Source organism: Heterodontus francisci, chromosome 34 (assembly GCF_036365525.1).
Source record: "Heterodontus francisci isolate sHetFra1 chromosome 34, sHetFra1.hap1, whole genome shotgun sequence".
NCBI classification, from domain to species: domain Eukaryota; kingdom Metazoa; phylum Chordata; class Chondrichthyes; order Heterodontiformes; family Heterodontidae; genus Heterodontus; species Heterodontus francisci.
The window spans coordinates 32,149,832-32,170,665 of NC_090404.1; the positions used below are offsets into that span (position 1 = coordinate 32,149,832).

General features: G+C 42.6%; 1 protein-coding gene across 1 annotated transcript; it reads right to left on the bottom strand.

The window, feature by feature from the left end:
* Positions 1 to 8,202: 8,202 nt before the first annotated feature.
* LOC137348801 (probable G-protein coupled receptor 139) lies at positions 8,203 to 11,405 on the bottom strand. The gene is made up of 2 exons (XM_068014045.1): positions 11,336 to 11,405; positions 8,203 to 9,134 (listed from the first exon to the last, which is right to left on the bottom strand). The coding sequence occupies exons 1-2, from the start codon at positions 11,403 to 11,405 to the stop codon at positions 8,203 to 8,205; spliced, it is 1,002 nt and encodes a 333-aa protein (XP_067870146.1).
* Positions 11,406 to 20,834: the final 9,429 nt, after the last annotated feature.

The following is a 20,834-nucleotide window of genomic DNA, read 5'->3' on the forward strand; positions in this document are numbered from 1 at the left end:
CCCACACACCACACCATCCCCAGCCCGTTCCAGATCATTAGCACTTGCTGCGTTAAAAAAAACTGCTTCCTCAGATCCCTCCTGTATTTCTTGCCCCAAACCTTAATCTGTGTCCCCTAGTCCTTGCATCATAAGACAATGCGAACAGGTTTTCTTGTCTACTTTATCTGAAACTGTCATAATTTTGAACAGCGCTATCAGATCTCCCCTCAATCACTTTTGCCCCAAGGAGAACAACACCAGCTTCTCCATGCTCTCAAAGCACCTTCATATCCTCCCGGACGTGTCACCATCAGAACTGGACACAATGCTCCAGTTGTGACCTACCACAGCTTTATAAATGTTCAGCACAACCTTGCGGCTTTTGCATTCAACACTTCTATTTATAGAGACCAAGATACCAAATACTTTGCTAAGTATTCTCTCAATACTGCCTGCCATCTTCTGTGATCTATGCACATGAACGTCCAGCTCTAGCTCTCCCTGCACTCGTTTCATGACTGTACCATTAAGTTCATATTCCCTCTCCCTATCCCTTCTGCCAGAATGCATCACTTCACTATGAGGGTTGTATTCCTGCAATTTAAAACATGTTGCGGTGATTTGATCAAAGTTTTGGAACTGATAGGGTAGATAGAGAGAGACAGTCTTCGCTGATTGGTAAATGCAGTACACGGGAGCATAGTTTAAACGTAGAGCCCAACCTTTCAATTATCCACCTCTGGGCCCTGTAAACCATATCATGCATCCACCCTGGGCCCTGGAAACGCAAGCACCGCTCCACCCTGGGCCCTGTAAAAGCGAGCGGAGATCAACTCCGGGCCCTGTAAACCCAAGCATTAATCCACCCCTCTGCCCTGTAAACCGGAACATTAATCCACCCTTGTGCCCTGTAAATCTGTGCATTAATCCACCCTGTGCCCTTTGATTCCAAGCATTAATCCATCCCTGGGCCTGGTGGCCTAAACATTAAACCTCTGCTGTACATACACAGAATTACAGCCCAGAAGCAGGCCATTCGTCCCCACTAGTCTATGCTGGACTTTATAATCCACATGAACCTCCTTCCACTCTAATTACCACATTCCACCCTGCCCCCATATCCCTCTATTCCCTTATCCTTCATAAATATATTGAGCCTGTCGTTAAACACATCATTGCTATCTGCTTCAAACACTCCACGTGGCAGCGAGTTCCACATTCTCATCCTCCTATGCTCTCTATTAGACCTGTTAATGTCTGTCTTATATTGTTGCCCCCTTGTTCTGACTCACGGATTATTTTGAAGACTTCTATCAGATCTCCTCCTAGTCTCTTTTTTTCAGCGAAAGGAGCCTCAGCCTGCTTAATCTTGCTGGATAGTAACATCCTCTCTGGTGACATCTTTGTAAATCTATTCTGCACTTTCTTCAGTGCTTCAATATCCTTTTTTAATTTGGAGACCAGAACTGCTCACAGTCCTTCTAAGTGAGGTTCTCTATAAATTTAACATTCCCTCCCTGCTGTTACATTGTATTCCTCTAGAAAAGAGCATCAGCTCTTTCATTGCTCTTTTACCGACATGTGTTGCTCCTTTTATTGATTTATGTGGCCCTGTTCCCAGATCTCCTTGCTCCTCTGCTCCATTTAATTTCTTCCAACCAATAACTAGCCTCCTTCTTCCTCCTTCCAAAATGAACCAGCTCACATTTCACTCTGTTGAGTTTCACTTCCCATTTATCTGTCCAGTCTGCCAGCCTGTTTATGTTTTTTTTATCCATTCATGGGATGTGGGCGTCGCTGGCCAGGCCAGCATTTATTGCCCATTCCTAATTGCCCTTGAGAAGATGGTGGTGAGCTGCCTTCTTGAACCGCTGCAGACCATGTGGGGTAGGTACACCCACAATGCTGTTCGGGAAGGGAGTTCCAGGATTTTGACCCAGCGAAAGTGAAGGAACGATGATAACGTTCCAAGTCAGGATGGTGTGTGACTTGGAGGGTAACTTGCAGGTGGTTGTGTTCCCATGTATTTGCTGCCCATGTCCTTCTAGTTGGTAGAGGTCGCGGGTTTGGAAAATGCTGTTTAAGGAGCCTCGGGGCGTTGCAGCAATACATCTTGTAGATGGTACACACTGCTGCCACAGTGCGTCGGTGGTGGAGGGAGTGAATGTTTGTAGATGGGGTGCCAATCAAGCGGGCTGCTCTGGCCTGGATGGTGTCGAACTTCATGAGTCTTGTTGGAGCTGCACCCATCCAGGCAAGTGGACAGTATTCCAACACACTCCTGACTTGTGCCTTCTAGATGGTGTATGGCATTGGGCAGTCAGGAGGTGAGTTACTCGCCACAGGATTCCTAGCCTCTGACCTGCTCTTGTAGCTACTGTATTTATATGGCTACTCCCGTTCAGCTCCTGGTCAATGGTAGCCCCTAGGATGTTGATAGTGGGGGATTCAGCGATGGTAATGCCATTGAAATTCAAGGAGAGATGGTTAGATTCTCTCTTGTTGGAGATGGCCATTACCTGCCAATTGTGTGGCCCGAATGTTACTTGCCACTTCTCAGCCCAAGCCTGGATATTGTCCAAGTCTTGTTGCATTTCTACACGGACCACTTCTGTATCTGAGGAGTCAAGAATGGTGCTGAAGATTGTGCAATAATCAGCGAACATCCCCACTTCTGACCTTATGATTGAAGGAAGGTTATTGATGAAGCAGCTGAAAATGGCAGAGCCTAGGACACTACCATGAGGTACTGCTGCGGTGATGTCCTGGAACTCAGATAATTAACCTCCAACAACCACAACCATCTTCCTTTGTGTTAGGCATGACTCCAACCAGTGGAGAGTTTTCCCCCTGATTCCCATTGACCTCAGTTTTGCTAGGGCTCCTTGATGCCATACTCGGTCAAATGCTGCCTTGATGTCAAGGGCAGTCACTCTCACCTCACCTCTTGAGTTCAGCTCTTTTGTCCATGTTTCAAACAAGGCTGCAATGAGGTCAGGAGCTGAGTGGTCCTGGCGGAACCCAAAATGAGCGCCACTGAGCATGTTAATGCTAAGCAAGTGCTGCTTAATGGCACCGTTGACGACACCTTCCATCACTTTACTGATGATTGAGAGTGGGCTGATGGGGAGGTAATTGACTGGGTTTGACTTGCTTTGCTTTTTGTGTGCAGGGCACACCTGGGCAATTTTCCACGTTGCTCGATAGATGTCAGTGTTGTAGCTGTTATGGAACAGCTTGGCTAGGGGCGAGGCCCGTTCTAGAGCATAGGTCTTCAGTACTATTGCCGGAATATTGTCAGGGCCCAGGCCTTTGCAGTATCCAGTGCCTTCAGTCGTTTCTCTGATATCATGTGGCTTGAATAAAATTGGCTGAAGTCTGGCATCTATGATGCTGGGGACTTCAGGAGGAGGCCGAGATAGATCATCAACTCGGCACTTCTGGCTGAAGATTGTTGCAAATGCTTCAGCCTTATCTTTCGCACTCATGTGCTGGACTCCCCCATCAATGCGGATGGGAATATTTAGGAGCCACCTCCTCCAGTACGTTGTTTAATTGTCCACCACCGTTCACGACTGGATGTGGCAGGACTGCAGAGCTTAGATCTGATCCGTTGGTCATGGGATCACTTAGCTCTGTCTATTGCGTGCTGTTTACGCACCTTGGCACGCAGATAGCCCTGTGTTGTAGCTTCACCAGGTTGACATCTCATTTTGAGGTATGCCGGTGCTGCTCCTGGAATGCCACCCTGCACTCTTCATTGAACCAGGGTTGGTCTTCTGGCTTGATACTAATGGCAGAGTGGGGGATATGCTGGGCCATGAGGTTACAGATTGTGTTTGAATACAATTCTGCTGCTGCTGATGGCCCACAGTGCCTCATGTATGCCCAGTTTTACATTGCTAGATCTGTTCGAAATCTATCCCATTTAGCACGGTGGTAGTGCCACACAACACGAAGGACTGTATCCTCAATATGAAGGCGGGACTTCGTCTCCACAAGGACTGTGTAGTGGTCACTCCTACCATTACTGTCATGGACAGATGCATCTGCGGCAGGTAGATTGGTGAGGACGAGGTCAAGTATGTTTTCCCCTCTTGTTGGTTCCCTCACCACCTGCTGCCTACCCAGTCTAGCAGATATGTCCTTTAGGACTCAGCCAGCTCGGTCAGTAGTGGTGTTACCAAGCCACTCTTGGTGATGGACATTGAAGTCCCTCATGCAGAATACATTCTGTGCCCTTGCCAACCTCAGTGCTTCTTCCAAGTGCTGTTCAACGTGGAGGAGAACTGACTCATCAGCCGAGGAAGGGTGGTAGGTGGTAATCAGCAGGAGGTTTCCTTGTCCATATTTGACCTGATGCCATGTGCCCTCATGGGGTCCAGAGTCATTGTTGAGGACTCCCAGGGCAACTCCCTCCGTACTGTATACCACTGTGCCACCACCTCTGCTGGGTCTGTCCCACCAGTGGGACAGAACATCCGCGGGGTTGGTGACGGCTGAGTTTGGGACATTGTCTGTCAGGTATGATTCCGTGAGTATGACTATGTCAGGCTGTTGCTTTACTAGTCTGTGGGACAGCTCTCCCAACTTTAGTACATGCGCCCTGATGTTAGTAAGGAGGACTTTGCAGGGTTGAAAGGGCTGGGTTTGCCGTTGTTGTTTCCGCTGCCTAGGTCGATGCAGGGTGGTCCGTCCGGTTTCATTACTTTTTATTGACTTCGTAGTGGTTAGATACAACTGAGTGGCTTGCGAGGCCATTTCAGAGGGCATGTAAGAGTCAATCACATTGCTGTGGGCTTGGAGTCACATGTAGGCAAGACCAGGTAAGGACAGCAGATATCCTTCCCGAAAGAGCATTAGTGAACAAGATGGGTTTTTACAACAATCGACAATGGTTTCATGGCCATCATTCGACTAGCTTTTTAATTCCAGATTTATCAATTGAATTCAAAAACAACCTTTTGTTGTGGAGGGATTTGAACCCATGTTCCCAAAATAATACCCTGCAATTTTAGGTTGCTAGCCCAGTGACGATACCACTACGCCACCGCCTCCCCGGTACTCCATGTTTCCACATATGCATGATAACCTTCCACCCCCAATCTACCTATCTGTGTCTTAAAAATATTCAAAGACTCTGCTTCTACCGCCTTTTGAGGAGGAGAATTCCAAAGACTCACGACCCTCTGAGAGAAAGAATATCTCCTCATCTCTGCCTTACATGCGTGACACCTTGTTTTTAAATAGTGTCCCCTAGTTCTATATTCTCTCACAAGGGAAAACATCCTTACCACATCAACCCTGTCAAGACCCCTCAAGATCTTATCTGTTTCAATCAAGTCGCCTCTTACTCTTCTAAATTCCAGCGGATACAAGCCCAGCTTGTCCAATCCTTCCTCGTAAGATAGCCCGCCCATTCCAACTATTGGTCTAGTAAACCTTCTCTGTACTGCCTGCGACGCCTTTACATCCTTCTTTAACTACGGATAGAAGTACTGTACACAGTACTTCAGATGTGGTCTCACCAATGCCCTATATAGCTGAAGCATAACTTCTCGACTTTTCTGTTCAAATCCCTTCACGATAACCGATAACATTCTATGAGCTTTCCTAATTACGTGCTGTACCTGCATACCAGCCTTCTGCGATTCATGCACTCGGATATCCAGTTCCCTCTGCATCTCAGAGTTCTGCAATCTTTCACCGTTAGATAATATGCCTTTTTATCATTCTTCCTGCCAAAGTGGACAGTTTCCCACTTTCCCACATTATACTCCATTTGCCAGGTCTTTGCCCACTCACATAACCTATCTATATCCCTTTACTGCCCTCCTTTATCCTCTTCACAAGTTACTTTCTTATCTACCTTTGTGTCATAAGCAAATTTAGCAACCATTCCTTCACCCCCTTCATCTAAGTCATTTATATAAATTGTAAAAAATTGAGGCCCAAGTACACCACTAGTTACATATTTCCAAGCACAAAATGTCACATTTATTCCTACTCTCTGTTACCTGTCAGCAAGCCAATCTTCCATCCATGCCGATATGTTACCCACTACACCATGAGCTTTTATTTTCTGCAATAACCTTTGATATGTCACTTTATCAAATGCCTTCTTGAAATCGAAGTGCAATACACCCACCAGTTCCCCTTTATCCCCAGCACATGTAAATCCCTCAAAGAGCTCCAAAAGATTGGTTAACATGATTTCTCTTTCACAAAACCATGTTGACTCTGCCTGATTACCTTGATGTTTTTCTAAATTCCCTGCTATAACGTCTTTAATAATAACTTCTAACAGATTCCCAAGACAGGTGTTAAGCTAACTGGCCTGTAGTTTCCGGCTTTCTGTCTCCCTCCCTTTTTGAGTAAAGGAGTTAGATTCATTATTTTCCAATCTAATGGAACCTTCCCCGAATCCAGGGAATTTTGGAAAATTAAAACTGAAGCATCAACTATTATACTAGCTGTTATTTTAGCACCGCAGTATGAAGTCCAGCAGGGCCCGGGCACTTGGCAGCCCGCAGCTCCAACAATTTGTTCAGTACCACATCCCTGGTGATTGTAATTTTCTTGAGTTCCTCCCTCGTTTCCCTTTCATTTCCTGACGTACAGTTAATACTGGGATGTTACTTGTATCCTCAATAGTGAAGACTGATGCAAAATATTTGTTCAATGCATCTGCCATCTCCTTATTTTCAATTATTAATTCCCCAGACTCACTTTCTATAGGACCAACGCTCACTCACTTTGTTCATTGTTTTCTTTTTGAAAGATCTATAGAAATTCTTGCTATCTGTCTTTATATTTTTAGCTAGCTTTCTCTCGTACTCTGATTTTACCTTCCTTATTAATCTTTTAGTCATTCGTTGCGTTTTTTTATATTCTGTCCAATACTCTAACCTGCCTCCCATCCTTGCGCAATTATAGGCTTATTTCTTTAAGTTTGATACTATCTTTAACTGTTTTAGTTAACCACGGATGGTGGATCCAACCCTTGTATTTTTTCTTTCTCGTTGAAATGTATCTATTCTGTGTATTCTGAAATATCCTCTTAAATATCTGCCACTACATCTCTATTGACCTATCCCTTAACCGAATTTGCCAATTCACTTTAGCTAGCTCTGTTTTCATACCCTCATAATTGCCCTTATTTAAGTTTAAAATACTAATCTTGGACCCACTCTTCTCTCCCTCAAACTGAATGTAAAATTCAATCACATTATGATCGCTTCTACCGAGGGGCGCCTTAACTATGAGGTCATTAATTAATCCTATCACGTTGCAAAATAGCAGGTCTAGTATAGCCTGCTCTCTGGTTGGCTCCAGAACGTATTGTTTTGTAGTATAGATTGTCAAATAAGTTACAAAAGGAAATGTATTTTCCTGTTTCCTCACAATGTATCATTTCAAATCATTAAGCAAATCCCTGAATTTACCCAATTGATTGTAATTCTATTGGTTTGGTTGTGTGAACTGTTAAACCAACATTCAAATGCTAGATTTGCACAGTTTTGTTGAAAAGGTACATCTTTTTCGGTTTATGGTTTACAGGAACTGCTGGAAGGCAAAATGACTGGAGAGCATTGTCGATAGTGACGGTTTGGGTGTTGTTGCGTGTATCCATTTAAAAGGGGACATTTTTGCTCGTATAATTTTATTCTGTTTAATGACATAGGGGTGTTGTCCTATTTGGCTAATGAAAAGAGGAGAAGGCGAACGAAATTGTGTTTTGTACTTTTCCTCCAGCATTTGCTTTGTTCCTACGTTTATTGGCACAAGAGTGCAGCTGTGGGGAGGTGCCTATGGTTTGGAGAACAATACATGAGGTATTACACATTTCCATTTCTGTGCTTTCCCCACTTTTAAGGCCCAAATAATTCCCAGCAGGGGTATTGACGTCCCTTCGGTGAACAATTAAAATTGATATCTAGTACCAGATCAGAGGTCGTACACTCTCTCTCATTTGAGTCCAATGATACTCCCGGACCCAAGGGTCTGATCAGAATAACAAGCTTAAGTTAGCACGGGGAAGAGAACTGGAAACTAAATAAGAGCATGTTACAACATTGAATTGTGCTGGGATGCAGCGTTGCCTCTGCATTCTTAATTTCACATCATGGATAAGGATCTCAAACAATGACTATTTTTCTGGGAAGGGAGGCCGTGTCTGACATTGAGAAGAACATAAATGCATGGAATATTTTGTGTGATTTATGTTGGATTGCATTTTTTCCATTTTGAAAACAATGTAACAATTAGACGCAATGGATATGTCACCCCATTCTTTAACTCTTCTCTGAATTTTCTCTGGGTCCCTGCATAAATAAAAGGATTGACACAGGAACTCAACAGTTGAAGCATAAATCCCACTTCCTGCAGAATAAAATTTGATTGATTGAAATTGGAACCAGAAAAATAATTAAGTTTCGCAATTCGGACATAAAGGAAATTTATAAGAAATGGCAAATATAAAAGAATGAAACTGCCCGAGATGCAGAAAAGTAAAATGATGGATTTTCTCCGGCTTTCCATCTCTGGATCACTCTGATTCTCTCCATTACTGTGGGCACGGAGTCTTCTGCGAGCTCTACTGGCCACAAGAATGTGTCTGACGGTCAGAGCATTGAACAGTAAAATCAGAATGAATGGGAGACAAGCGGTAGAAATGGAACGAATCCAGTCATATGCGGTCCATACAGGTGACGTATAAAATATTAATTTTACATCGCAGAACCAGGGTATATCGTTAATTATATACAAAGGTTCATATATAAAATACCGAAAAGTATTTTTTAAACAGTTCACTGTGGCTACGATTACTATCACCCAAGTTGCCGTTTTCTCAGTGCAGTACTTTACTTTCAGCTTCTGGCAACAAATGGCCATAAATCGATCAAAGGTGAAAGCAATTGTTACCCAGACAGAACAGTCTATGATCGCAAAGCTTAGGGCAGAACGGAGACTGCACACTGGTGTGATGGACAGGAAACTGTTTGGGAAATAAATAGCAGCAATCCTGTTTAATATCACAACGGTGATGATGACCAGGAGATCTGTCACTGCCATGGACATCAGGTAGGAAGTGATACATCTTGAGAGACCGCATCGTCCTCGGGACAGGATCACAACCACAGCCAGGTTAGCTGTATTAGAGACAGAGGGAGACAAAATGAAAGAGGGACGGTGTATGTGTGTGAGTGAACGAAAACAGGAAGATTGCTCTTGGAACTCACAACAAGATCAACCTTTTACAAAATTTTGTGTGAAATTCACAGCTTTGACACCAGATCCTGAAAGAAAGAATATTGTTTAGCCTCCAGGCACTTGTTTCTGTGTTTAAAATAATCTGACTTAAAAATAAGACAGGTTAATAACATCGGAATGTAAAATAATACAATAAAACAGAATGGACGACAAGAAAGCATTGTAAACCCATGGAAACCAATATGGAAACATCAAACAGACAATAAAAATAGCATCAATAACATATTTTAGACGCTATTTAAGAGGATAAACAATAGAATAACTGACAATTAAAGTAGAAACTAACATAAAATTAGGGTAAACTTGTATTTGAAACGGATTATATGTTGCTGAGGATCGAAAAGACCCTCATCCAACGAATTACTGTAAAAATGATTCATTGTTGCAAAATTCGACACAGAGAGTAGTGAACGGACAGTTAGTGTTTTCTGACTTTGCAGAGGGGATGTTGTTGAAGATGCAGTGATAACTTTAAATGCTTCTTCCATTAATTGCCCGGGATCTTTGGTATTGAACAGTATCAGCGGAAGTGGCAGATTTTGAGGTCTCATTTGAGGAAATGTCCTACCTACAATGCAGCACTTCCTCAGTACTGTGCCGTCCTATGCGCATAGATAATCAGCTTAGCCCTGTAGTGGTTATTGAAATTAAAACATTTTCACACAGATGCAAGACATGCCAAAAAGTATACAAAATATGCAAAAAAGATTGAAGTTGAGAACAGTCCGGGACGTTATCAGGGGCTTGGAGCAGAAGGGACATTCAGAGTCAGTAGTGGTCACTGCAGAATAGTCAGCAGCAGCTAATGTGGAAGAGGAGAGCCGGGCTGAAGCAGTGCGAGTTGGAGACTGAAAGTAGAAACACTGTGCTCTGTGTGTTTATGATAATTGCAGATTCAGTCATAAAACGGCCACTTGCTACATTGTTTTATATTGCTGTTAATACCTTGATTGCTAGTAAATTCGTCAGGAATTACTTTATTGTTGAATCATTTCAATCAGCAAACCATTTGTGAAAATCAGATAGCCGCTCTCAATTTATTTGTACAGTAGACCTCTGTGTACACTTCGGTGACATTGATAATTTATGCACAGTAACAGTCTCAATAGCACAATAGAACTCCATTTATAACGTGCTAAGAGTTGGATAATTCATCCAGAGTAACGGTATCAATAACACTATAGATCTACATGCACGCCATGATAACAATGCGTGATAATATAACCACAATAAGTAGTTCAAAAAAGGAATATAACTAATTTACACCGTAACAACAGTCTGATAATCTACCCACAGTAACACAGTCAATATAAATAAAACTGCATGTACACCATGATAAATGCGATAATCTGCCTAGAATGGCAATAGAACTACATTTGCATCATGAAAACAGTGTGATAAGTTACCCACAGTAAGATGGTCATTAACACAATATGACTACATGTGCACCATTACAACAGTGCGATGGTTCACCCACAGTAACAATGTCAAGAACAGAATAGAACTACATTTACACCATGATAACAGTGTGATAATTCTCCCACAGTAACAATGTCAATAACACAGTATAACTGCATTTTTACCGTGAAACAGCACATGCAAAGGGACAAACTTATACAGTTGGAAGCGCTAAATTACATTTACAAACAGGAGAAATTGCACCAGTTAATAGGAAAATGATTCCACTGAAGAGGATAAATAGTGCTACCGAAGTAGAAGGTGTTGCTACAAAGCTGCAGAAATTACACTGTAATGTAAAGCAATGATATCAATAATGGAGAGAAATGGCACTTCTAAAAGGGAGAAATTAGAACATTAATGATGACAATTTATATCAGTAAATGAAATACATTATATCAATAAAGTGGAGAAATAATACGGTTAAAGTGAAAAATGATACTGTGAAAGGTGAGAAATTAGAAAAATTGGAAGGAAGAAATTTTCCCATTAAAGTGAAGAAATTATCTTACTCAAGGGGAGAAAAGTTAGCCAAAACATGGAGACGCGATATTGGTAAATGAGAGCAGTGCCACAGCTAATCAATGATTTCCATAACTAATATCTGAGTAAACTCATTTACCTGGAACCCCAATAGCTGCAAGGATGGGATAGTAAATGCCAAACACCAGTCCTTTGGCGGTTGCATGCATTTCTACCAGAAGCTCTGAACACACTCTGAACTCTACTCAAAGATTGTTACATTTATACATGATGTCAGGCTCCATGGGATATAATTAGATGGTTTGATGCTTTACATTAATTGCACTAATTGAAACAAACAGATTAATGCAGCTGCTGCCAGGCTCGTGTTTCTGTTTTGATGAAATGGGATGTCGTTCAAGGAATTTGACATGGCTCTAATATGAAATACCCAGCGAGTACAAAATGATCCTAGTTGCAGTTAGTATAACAAAAAGTTTAATAAGCGGTTGCAACGGTGAAAGTGAACATTGTATATAAGAAATCCCTGGGTATAAAGCTTTAATGCTGAGTTAATTGCTCTCAGCATAGGGTATAACGTAGTAGATATATTCCGATCCTGAAGGAACCTGCATGCATGTCCTCACTCCTGATCACTATTCAGCACCAGTCCGTGTGATCTTGGGTCATATGCACGTGACTCCAAATCCCTCTCGACGGTACATCCACTTCAACGCAGCTATTATATTTAGTGTCGACGACTCGAGGTCAACTTTTAGTTTTAGTGTGCATAGGTGCAAGTGTGCACGTTTATTTTTTAGCAGAAATGTCCAGTTCAGCACAGTTGCCTTCAGTATTGATGGGCAAGTTCTGTACCGTTATATTCAGTGGAGACATGTCCACCTTAGCACATTTATATTTAGTGTGGACTGGGTGGAGCTCGGCACAGTTCTATGCAGGCCAGGTTCAGACCGCTCACGATCTGCGTTCACAGGTTTAGTTAGCACAGTTACCTTCAGGGTACAGAGGTTTAGTTCAGCAGTTGCTCTCAGTGTTAACAGATACAGCTTCGTTACATTCCACGTGCACAGATCCACGTGTGCACGCTAACTCCCAGTGTTGAAAAGTCCAATTCACCACGGTTGCATTCTGTGTTAGCTGGTCAAGTTCAGTAGAGACCAATTCAATTAGCACGGTGATATTTAGTGCATGCCAGTCGAGAACTGCATGATGATATTCAGAGTCCAAAGTTTCACTTCAGCACACACGCTTTCAGAGTGGCCAGATCCAGTTCTGTACTGTTACTTTGAGTGAGGGCAGCTTCAATTTTGCACGGTTCCATTGAATGTGAGCAGGCCAAATTCAGCATGGTTACTGCCAATATGATCTTGCCCAGGTCAGCGTGCTTATATCTAGTTATGGCCAGTTGAACGCAGTTACTTCCAGTGTGCAAAAGTCCAGTACTGCACAGTTATTTTCTGTGTAACATTTATTTTAAAAACATTCTTTTTCTCACCGTTACTTTCAGTGTGGCCATTTTCAGTTCAGCAGATCTACATTTAGTGTGCAGAGATCCAGTCAAGTGAGCGTGCATCCAGTGTGCCCAGAATATTGGGAGTCGGGAGGTGAGTTGCTGGCCGCACAATTCCTAGCTTCTGACCAGCCCTTTTAGCCTCAGTATTTATATGGCTGGTGTAGATAAGTTTCGACCGTTAAATATCAACGTTTGTTACAATATCCTTTTATTTCTCAATGTGCATAGCTGGCAAGGCAGACATTTGTTGCCCATCCTTTGATTAATACCATATCCTACTAGGAGGTCTATAAACTGCTCTTACATGTCTTGGCTTCACCATGCCATTTCATATCTCTGCATACACTGATTGTTATGTCCCACTCTTTTGAGCCAAGATCCTTCCTTACTATATCCTTATGTGATCCTTTATTATCAGGGCTACCGTACCTCATTTTTTTTTATTTTGTCTGTCTTTGTGAAATATCAAGTAACATGGAATATTTATTTGCTAACCTTGGTCACCATGCAACTACGTCTCAATAATGCTGATAAATCAAACCATTTATCAATAGTTATGTCACTATCTTAATACAAATCCTCTGGGCATTCGGCCAAAGAGGTTTTAATTTTAACTTTCTGCCATTTTCTCCTTTATTTTCCTTATTTGTTGATACCGTATGACCATTAAATTCTCTATCTCTTTCTGTCACATTCTGCTTAACTTTACCCAAAATTGCTACATTGCTCTGAGTCCTTGGGTTTTCTCCTTACATTTATAAATTCCACATCACCTTAAGCCTCCCTTTTTTATATATATCTTAAAGCCCTCCAGCCCTACTTATTGGATTCACCTGGACATTTCTCCCAGTCCGATTTAATCGGACCTCATCCCAAAGGAATAGCTCCCTCTTTTTCCAGTACTGAAGCCAGTGATCTATGAAATTAAATACCAGCCTCCCATGCCACTGTTTGAGACACGCATTCAACTCATAGCATTGATTCGGTATTGCTCTATCACTCATAAATTCTGTCCTTTTCACCAAACTGGTGGGCAGAGTAAAGCTACATTGAACAGCTATTCCTCTATTACTTGGTCACTGTCTTGTTCACCCAACAATGGATCATGTAAAATAATTTCTGCAGCTATTCTTCTATTTGCAAAAAATTATTTTCGTCCACTAAACACCTGGGGCAGGGTAAAGCTACATTGATCAGTCAATCCCTATTACCTGTACATTTTATCTCATGGACCAAACAGCTGGTTAAAATACTCCCTCAGCTAATCTTCTCTTATCCATTCATTCTATCACATTCACGAAACACATGTGGCAGGGTAAAATTACTTTGATCAGTTCATTTTCTATTACCCGTCCACTCTACCCAATTGATCAGTCATCTGTGGTAGGGTGACGATACACTGAGCAGCTGGTTCTCTATTACCCTTGTATTCTGTTCCCTTTTCAAATACCCGGGACAGGGTAATGATACTTTGATTAGCTAATCTTCTATTACCCGAATATTCACATATATGTTTGAAGTGCATGTGTTTAAAAGTACAAAGTGTGGTTCGGATGTATGGCAAGCTGCATGCATAAATAGTCAAGTGGGAATATTATGTTCTCACGATGTATGAGCCCAAATTGGAGAATTGATTGTATATTAATATTCATGAATGCAAGGCATTCAGTAAACAACGGGCACTAAAAAAGGAGGGAGCAGTTTTGCTTACAAAAACAAATGTTGCAGTCCGACAAAGTCTGTCGTTTAGGGATCAATGACAGAATCCATTTTGTTGGAATTGAGAAAAAAATGGAGTTATTCCGCTACTTGGTGCATGTTATGGGTCAGAAAACAATGTGAAGTACGTAGAGGAGCAGAATTGCAGCGAAATGAAAGCGAAAGATAGGAGATATGGAGGCGTGATAATGGAAGATTTTAATAACAGTAATAGTGACTGGGACAGTGATTGTGTTAAGCATAGAGATGAAGAAAATTTCAGAAGGGGAGGAAGGTGTTGGTGCAATGGCATTGTCACTGTAGTAGTAACCCAGCGACCCAGAGTATTGTTCTGGGAGCATGGTTTGAATCCCACTATGGTAGAAGGTGTAATGTGAATTAAATTGATAAATATAGGATTTTTTTTAAAGAATTACGGCTCTGGATCTATTGTCAATTGCTGTACAAAGCCATCTGATTCACTCATGTCCTCTAGGGAAGTAAGGCTGTCCTTAACTTGTCTGGCCTAAAAGTGAGTCCAGATCCATAGCAATGTGACTGACTCTTAAAATGCCCTCTGAAATGGCCGAGCAAACCACTCAGTTGTTTCTATCTGCTGCGAAGTCAATAAAGATTTAAACCATATCGATCGATCTCGCCACCAGAAGTGACAATGGCAAACCTAACCCTGCAAAGTCATCCTTGCGTGCATCTTGGGGTTTGTGCCAAAATTGGGAGATCTGTCCCACTGACGAGTCAGGCAATAGCCTGACATCGTCATACTCACCGAACCATACCTGACAGGCAATGTCCCAGACACTGCTGTCACCATCCCCAGGTATGTCCTGTTCCACTGGCTGGACCGATGAGGCACAGTGGTACAAAGTCGAGAAAGAGTTGCGCCGGGAGTCCTCAACATCTACCCCAGACCCCATGGAGTCTCATGGCATCAGGTTTGTCTGTTGTTCGGAGAAAGGTTAACCTTTTGATTGTGCATTTTCAATCAAAAGGTTAACCTTTCTCCGAACAACAGACAAATCTATAATTCTTTAAAGAAATCTACATAAAAAAAACTGATCTATGTAACAGACAATGAAATCTCCTGCTGATTACCACCTACCTCCATCTCAGCCAATGAACCATTACTCCTCCATGTTGAATACTACTTGGAGGAATCACTGAGGGTGACAAGGGTGTAGAATGTACTCAGGGTGGGGGACTTCAATGTCCATCACCAAGAGTGGCTCGGTAGCACCACTATTGGCCGAGTTAGACGAGTCCTAAAGGACATAGCTGCTAGACTGAATCTGCAGTAGGTGGAGAGGAACAAAGAGGGGAAAATATACTTGACCTCGACCTCACCAATCTGGCTGCCACAGGTGCATCTGTCCATGACAATGTTGGTAGGAGTGACCACCGCACAGTCCTTGTAGAGATGAATTCCCGTCTTCACGTTGAGGATACCCTCAATTACATCGTGTGGCACAACCACCATGCTAAGTGTGATAAATTTCGAACAGATCTAGCAATGCAAAACTAGGCATCCAGGAGGCGCTGTGGGCTGCCAGCAGCAGTAGAATTGTATTCAACCCCAATCTGCAACTTCATGGTCCGGCATATCCGCCACTCTACCATTACTGGGGGAACCAACCCTGGTTCAATGATAAGAGCAGAAAGGCATTACAGGAGCGGAGCAGATATAGCTCATAATGAGGTGCCATCCTGGTTAAGCTGCAGCCAAGGACTACTTGCGTGGCCAACAATGTAAGCAGCAAGTGATAGGCAGAGTTAAACGATCCCATTACCAAACGATCAGATCTAAGCTCTGCAGTCCTGCCCCATCCAGTCGTGAATGATGGTGGACAGTTAAGCAACTAACTGGAAGAGGTGGCTTCACAAATATCCCCATCCTCATTTATGGTGGTGTTGGGTGACGGGTGGTGGGGCAGAACATCAGTGCAAAAAATAAAGCTAAAGCATTTGAAAAAATCTTCAGTCAGAAATGTCGAGTAGATGATCCATCTCGGTCTTCTCCTGGAGCCCATAGCATCACAGATGCCAGTCTTCAGCCAATTCGATTCACTCCACATATCAAGAAACGACAGAAGGCATTGGATTCTGCAAAGGCTACGGGCCCTGACAACATTCTGGAAATAGTACTGAAGACCTGTGATGCAGAATTTGCTGCGACTCATGCCAAGCTATTCCAGTACAACTATAACACTGGCATTTACCCGGCAATGTGGAAACCTGTCCAGGTATGTCCTGTACACAAAAAGCAGGACAGGTCCAACCCTATCAATTACCACCCCATCAGTCTATTCTCACTCAGCAGTTAAGTGAAGGAAGGTGTCGTTGACAGTGCTATCAAGCGACACTTGCTTAGCAATAATCTGCTCAATGATGCTTATTTTGGATTCGGCCAAGGCCACTGAGCACCTAACCTCATTATAGACTTGGTTCAAACATGCATAAAAGAGCTGAACTCCAGAGGTGATGTGAGAGCGAATGCCCTTGACATCAAGACAGCATTTGTCAGAGGATTGCATCAAGACGCCCTAGCAAAACTGGAGGCAATGAGAATCAAGGGAAACTCCCTGCTGGTTGGAATTGTACTTAGCACAAAGGTTGATGGTTGTGGTTGTGGTTGTTGGAGGTCAATCGTTTCAGCTTCAGGTCATCATTGCAGACGTTCATCTAGGTAGTAACCTAGGCCCAGCCATCTTCAGCTGTTTCATCAATGACCTTCCTTCAATCATAAGGTCAGAAGTGGGGATATTTGCTGATGATTGCACAATATTCAGCACCATTAGCGACTCTCGGATACTGAAGCACTCCGTGTAGAAACGCAGAAAGACTTGGACAATGTCCAGGCTTGGAATGAAAAGTGGCAAGTAACATTCACGCCACACAAGTGCCAGGCAATGACCATCTCCAACAACAGAAAATCTAACCGTCACCCCTTGACATTCAATGACATTACGATCACTGAATCCCCCACTTTCAAAATTCTAGGGGTTACCATTGACCAGAAACTTCATTGGAGTCGCCATATATATATACTGCAGCTGCAAGAGCAGGTCAGGGGCTATGAATCCTGTGGCGAGGAACTCACCTCCTAACTCCGCAAATTCTGTCCACCATCTACAAGGCACTAGTCATGAATTTGATGGAATAATTTCGATGGGCCTGGCTGGGTGCAGCTCTAACAACACTCAAGAGCTCGACACCATCCAGGACAAAGCAGGCCACTTGTTTGGCAACCCATCCACAAACATTCACTCCCTTCACTACCGATGCACAGTGGCAGCAGTGTGTACCATCGACAAGATGTATTGCAGCAACACACCAAGGCTCCTGAGACAGCGCCTTACAAACCCGTGACCTCTACCACCTAGAAGGGCAAAAGCAGCAGATGCATGGGAACTTCACCACCTGCAAATTCCCCTCCAAACCGCGCACCATCCTGACTTGGAACTCTATCGTCGTTCTTTCATTGTCGCTGGGTCATAATCCTGGAACGCCCTTCCTAACACAGCACTGTGGGTGTATATACCCTACATGGGCTGCAGCGGTTCAAGAGGCAGCTCACAACTATCTTCTCAAGGGCAATTCGGGATGGGCAATAGATGCTGGCCTAGTCAGCGACTCCCACATCCCATAAACGAATAAAATAGTGCGTTCAAATCAATTTATTTGATGAATACTTTTGCTGCCCAACGAGAAAGGAGGTATTGTTGGATTTCGTGCAAGATTGTCACTGTTGAGGAGCAGCTCAGGAATAATGAGCATAGTATTTTCATGTTTAGGTTATTTATGAGGAAGAACAAGGAACATTCTAGAATTAAGAAAGAGTACTGAGTAGAAGGTGGACGAATGTAAGCAAATTGAGGAGAAATTTGGCCGGGTAAATAAGGTGTCCAAGACTGGCAACCAGACATTTGTTGAAGAAATGGACAACATTAAAGAGGAGGTGGTTCGGGCCCAGGTTAGGTTATTTTCCCAATGGCGAAAGGGAGGAAAACCAAAGCCAGAGCTCCATGGATGACGAAGTTGTTACAAAGTAGTTTGGGAGAGATAAAGGGAGTGTATAACGGATTTCAGCTTGACAATACAATGGGGAATCAGGCATAATAGAAAAAGTACAGAGAAGAGTTGATAAATTCGTAATATGTGCAAAGACACAGTAAGAAAATTTAAAAAAAGAGCGGTCATCAGAGGAATGGTATGGCTGCTTCGGCACCAAAGCGAACATGTATTGGTCGAGGTAGAAGGCATACCTGTGGCACTAAATGAGAACTTTTTCGTCGGTGCTTAACAAGGAAGAGGATAGTAGAAAATTTATGGCCAAATGAGGTGGTTGATGGGATACATATAAATATGATGTAATTAAAATTCAAGCTGTACTTAAAGACGTTTACTCATTTGGTGCAGATGAGACGAATTCTAGGATGCTATGTGAAGTTCGGAGAGAAATTATGAAGCTGCTGGCCATACATTTCCATTCTTCCTTAGAAACAGGAGTAGTGCCAAATGACTGAAGGATTGAAAATGTCACATCCTTGTGCAGAAAAGGGAATAAGACTACGCTTTCAATTACAGGCCAGTCAGTTTAACATCGGTGGTGTGGAAGGACGAATAAGAAATAATCCAGGAGAAAACTGATCACCACCTGGACAGGCATACCCTGATCGAGTAGAGTCAGCCGACATTTATGAAGATCAAGTCGTCTTTGATTAACCTGATAGAAATATAGAATAAGAAATAAACGCTGGAGTAGGCCATTTGACCTTTTGCACCTACTCTGCCATTCAATAAGATCATGATTTAACTTCGACTGCAACTCAACTTTCTCGCACTATCCCCATATCCCTTAATTCCCTTAGTAGACAAAAAACTATCGACCTCCCTTGTGAATACAGTCAAAGACTGAGCATCCACAGCTTGTTGAGAATTCCGAATATCACAACCCTTTGAGTGAATAAATGTCTGTTTATCTCAGTCCTAAATGGTCGACCCCTTATTCTGAGACTTTGACCCTCTGTTGTAGGTTCCTCAGCCAGGAGAAACATCTTCTCAGCATCTACCTTGTCAAAGTCTTCAAGAATTTTACAAGTTTCAATTAGATCACCTCTCATTCTATAAACTCGTACATAAACCTAGTCAACTTAATCTTTCTTCATAGGACAATAAACTCATCCCAGGACCCAGTCTAGTAAACCTTCGTTGCATTCCCTCCAGGGCAAGTATGTCATTCCTTGGGTCCAGTGACAAAGGCTACAGACAGTACTCCAGGTATGACTTCACCAGTGACCTGCATAATTGCACTAAGACGTTTTAACTGTCATACGCCAATCACTTTCTAACAAAAGTGAACGTATTATTTTCCTTACGAATTGCTTGCTTTTCCTAAATGTCAACCTTGAACCCTCTGAATGTAAACGTGTAACTATCTCTTAAGGTACATTTTTTTTTGTTTTCCTCCAAATTGGACAGTTCATATTTGTAAAGTTATACTTATCCTAAGGGCTGTGACTGCCTTCTGGAATGAAACGTCCAGACAACTTTATTCCTCCCAAATGCCCTCAAATATCTGCAGCTCGGATCATGGATAGGCACTGACATGTCGCACCACGGAAATGTGAAGAAAGAAAAATGACTCAGCCATGGAAATGTGCAATTAAGCTGTATATAAAGTGCATAGCCAATCTAATGTCATCAAAACACCGTCCAATTTAAAACACATTTCTCCCTATAAAGTCGCGAAGCATATAAACGTCACAGGAGAGCAGCACAACTGCATTATCTTGTTAGCAAGCAGGCTGTCTGTCATCAAACTAGATAATAAATCATGCATATTGCAGCTACTGATCTTTCACATACTTGTAAAACTTGTCCTTGAATCCAATTCGCAGAAAAAAAGCAATGTTGCGGTCTGGTGAGGAGGGGTTGAAGGGCTTCCCTCTCTTTGTTTGACCACAACAGTTTAAATTATTTCTCATAGTGGATGTACTGGCCAATTCAGTAGATGTTTGATTACTTACTTGCTATGATCACAACAAGAACCAATTGGACAGTTTTTCTTGAGTTTAACAATGAAAGAGGTTAACTTCATATTGTTTATCTGAACTAATTAAAGTAAAAAATCTACACACAAACCTTCACATTCCACACACTCACTGGAGGTCCAGACACACACATATAGGATAGGGTGTGTAAGGGATATTGGTGGAGTTACATCCCATAGAAAAAAAAGCATATATCTGTGGAATTTGGTGAGTCGGCTGGACTCGAGCTGAATTCTGTGGTCCTGAGGCTTTTAGTTTGAAGAGAGAGCTGATGGATTTGGTGGATCTCTGGGAGACAGCGATGGTTTCCTCTAACAGGGTTTCTGATTCAGCCAGAGTATGTAGAGGTGGTCAGTCAA

Bases quoted from the DNA above. Each gene is read 5' to 3' on its own strand.
- LOC137348801 (XM_068014045.1), bottom strand. From the start codon at position 11,405: ATGCATGCAACCGCCAAAGGACTGGTGTTTGGCATTTACTATCCCATC. The intron at 9,135-11,335 runs GTAAATGAGTTT...TCTCTAATACAG, and splicing joins TGCAGCTATTGGGGTTCCAG to CTAACCTGGCTGTGGTTGTG.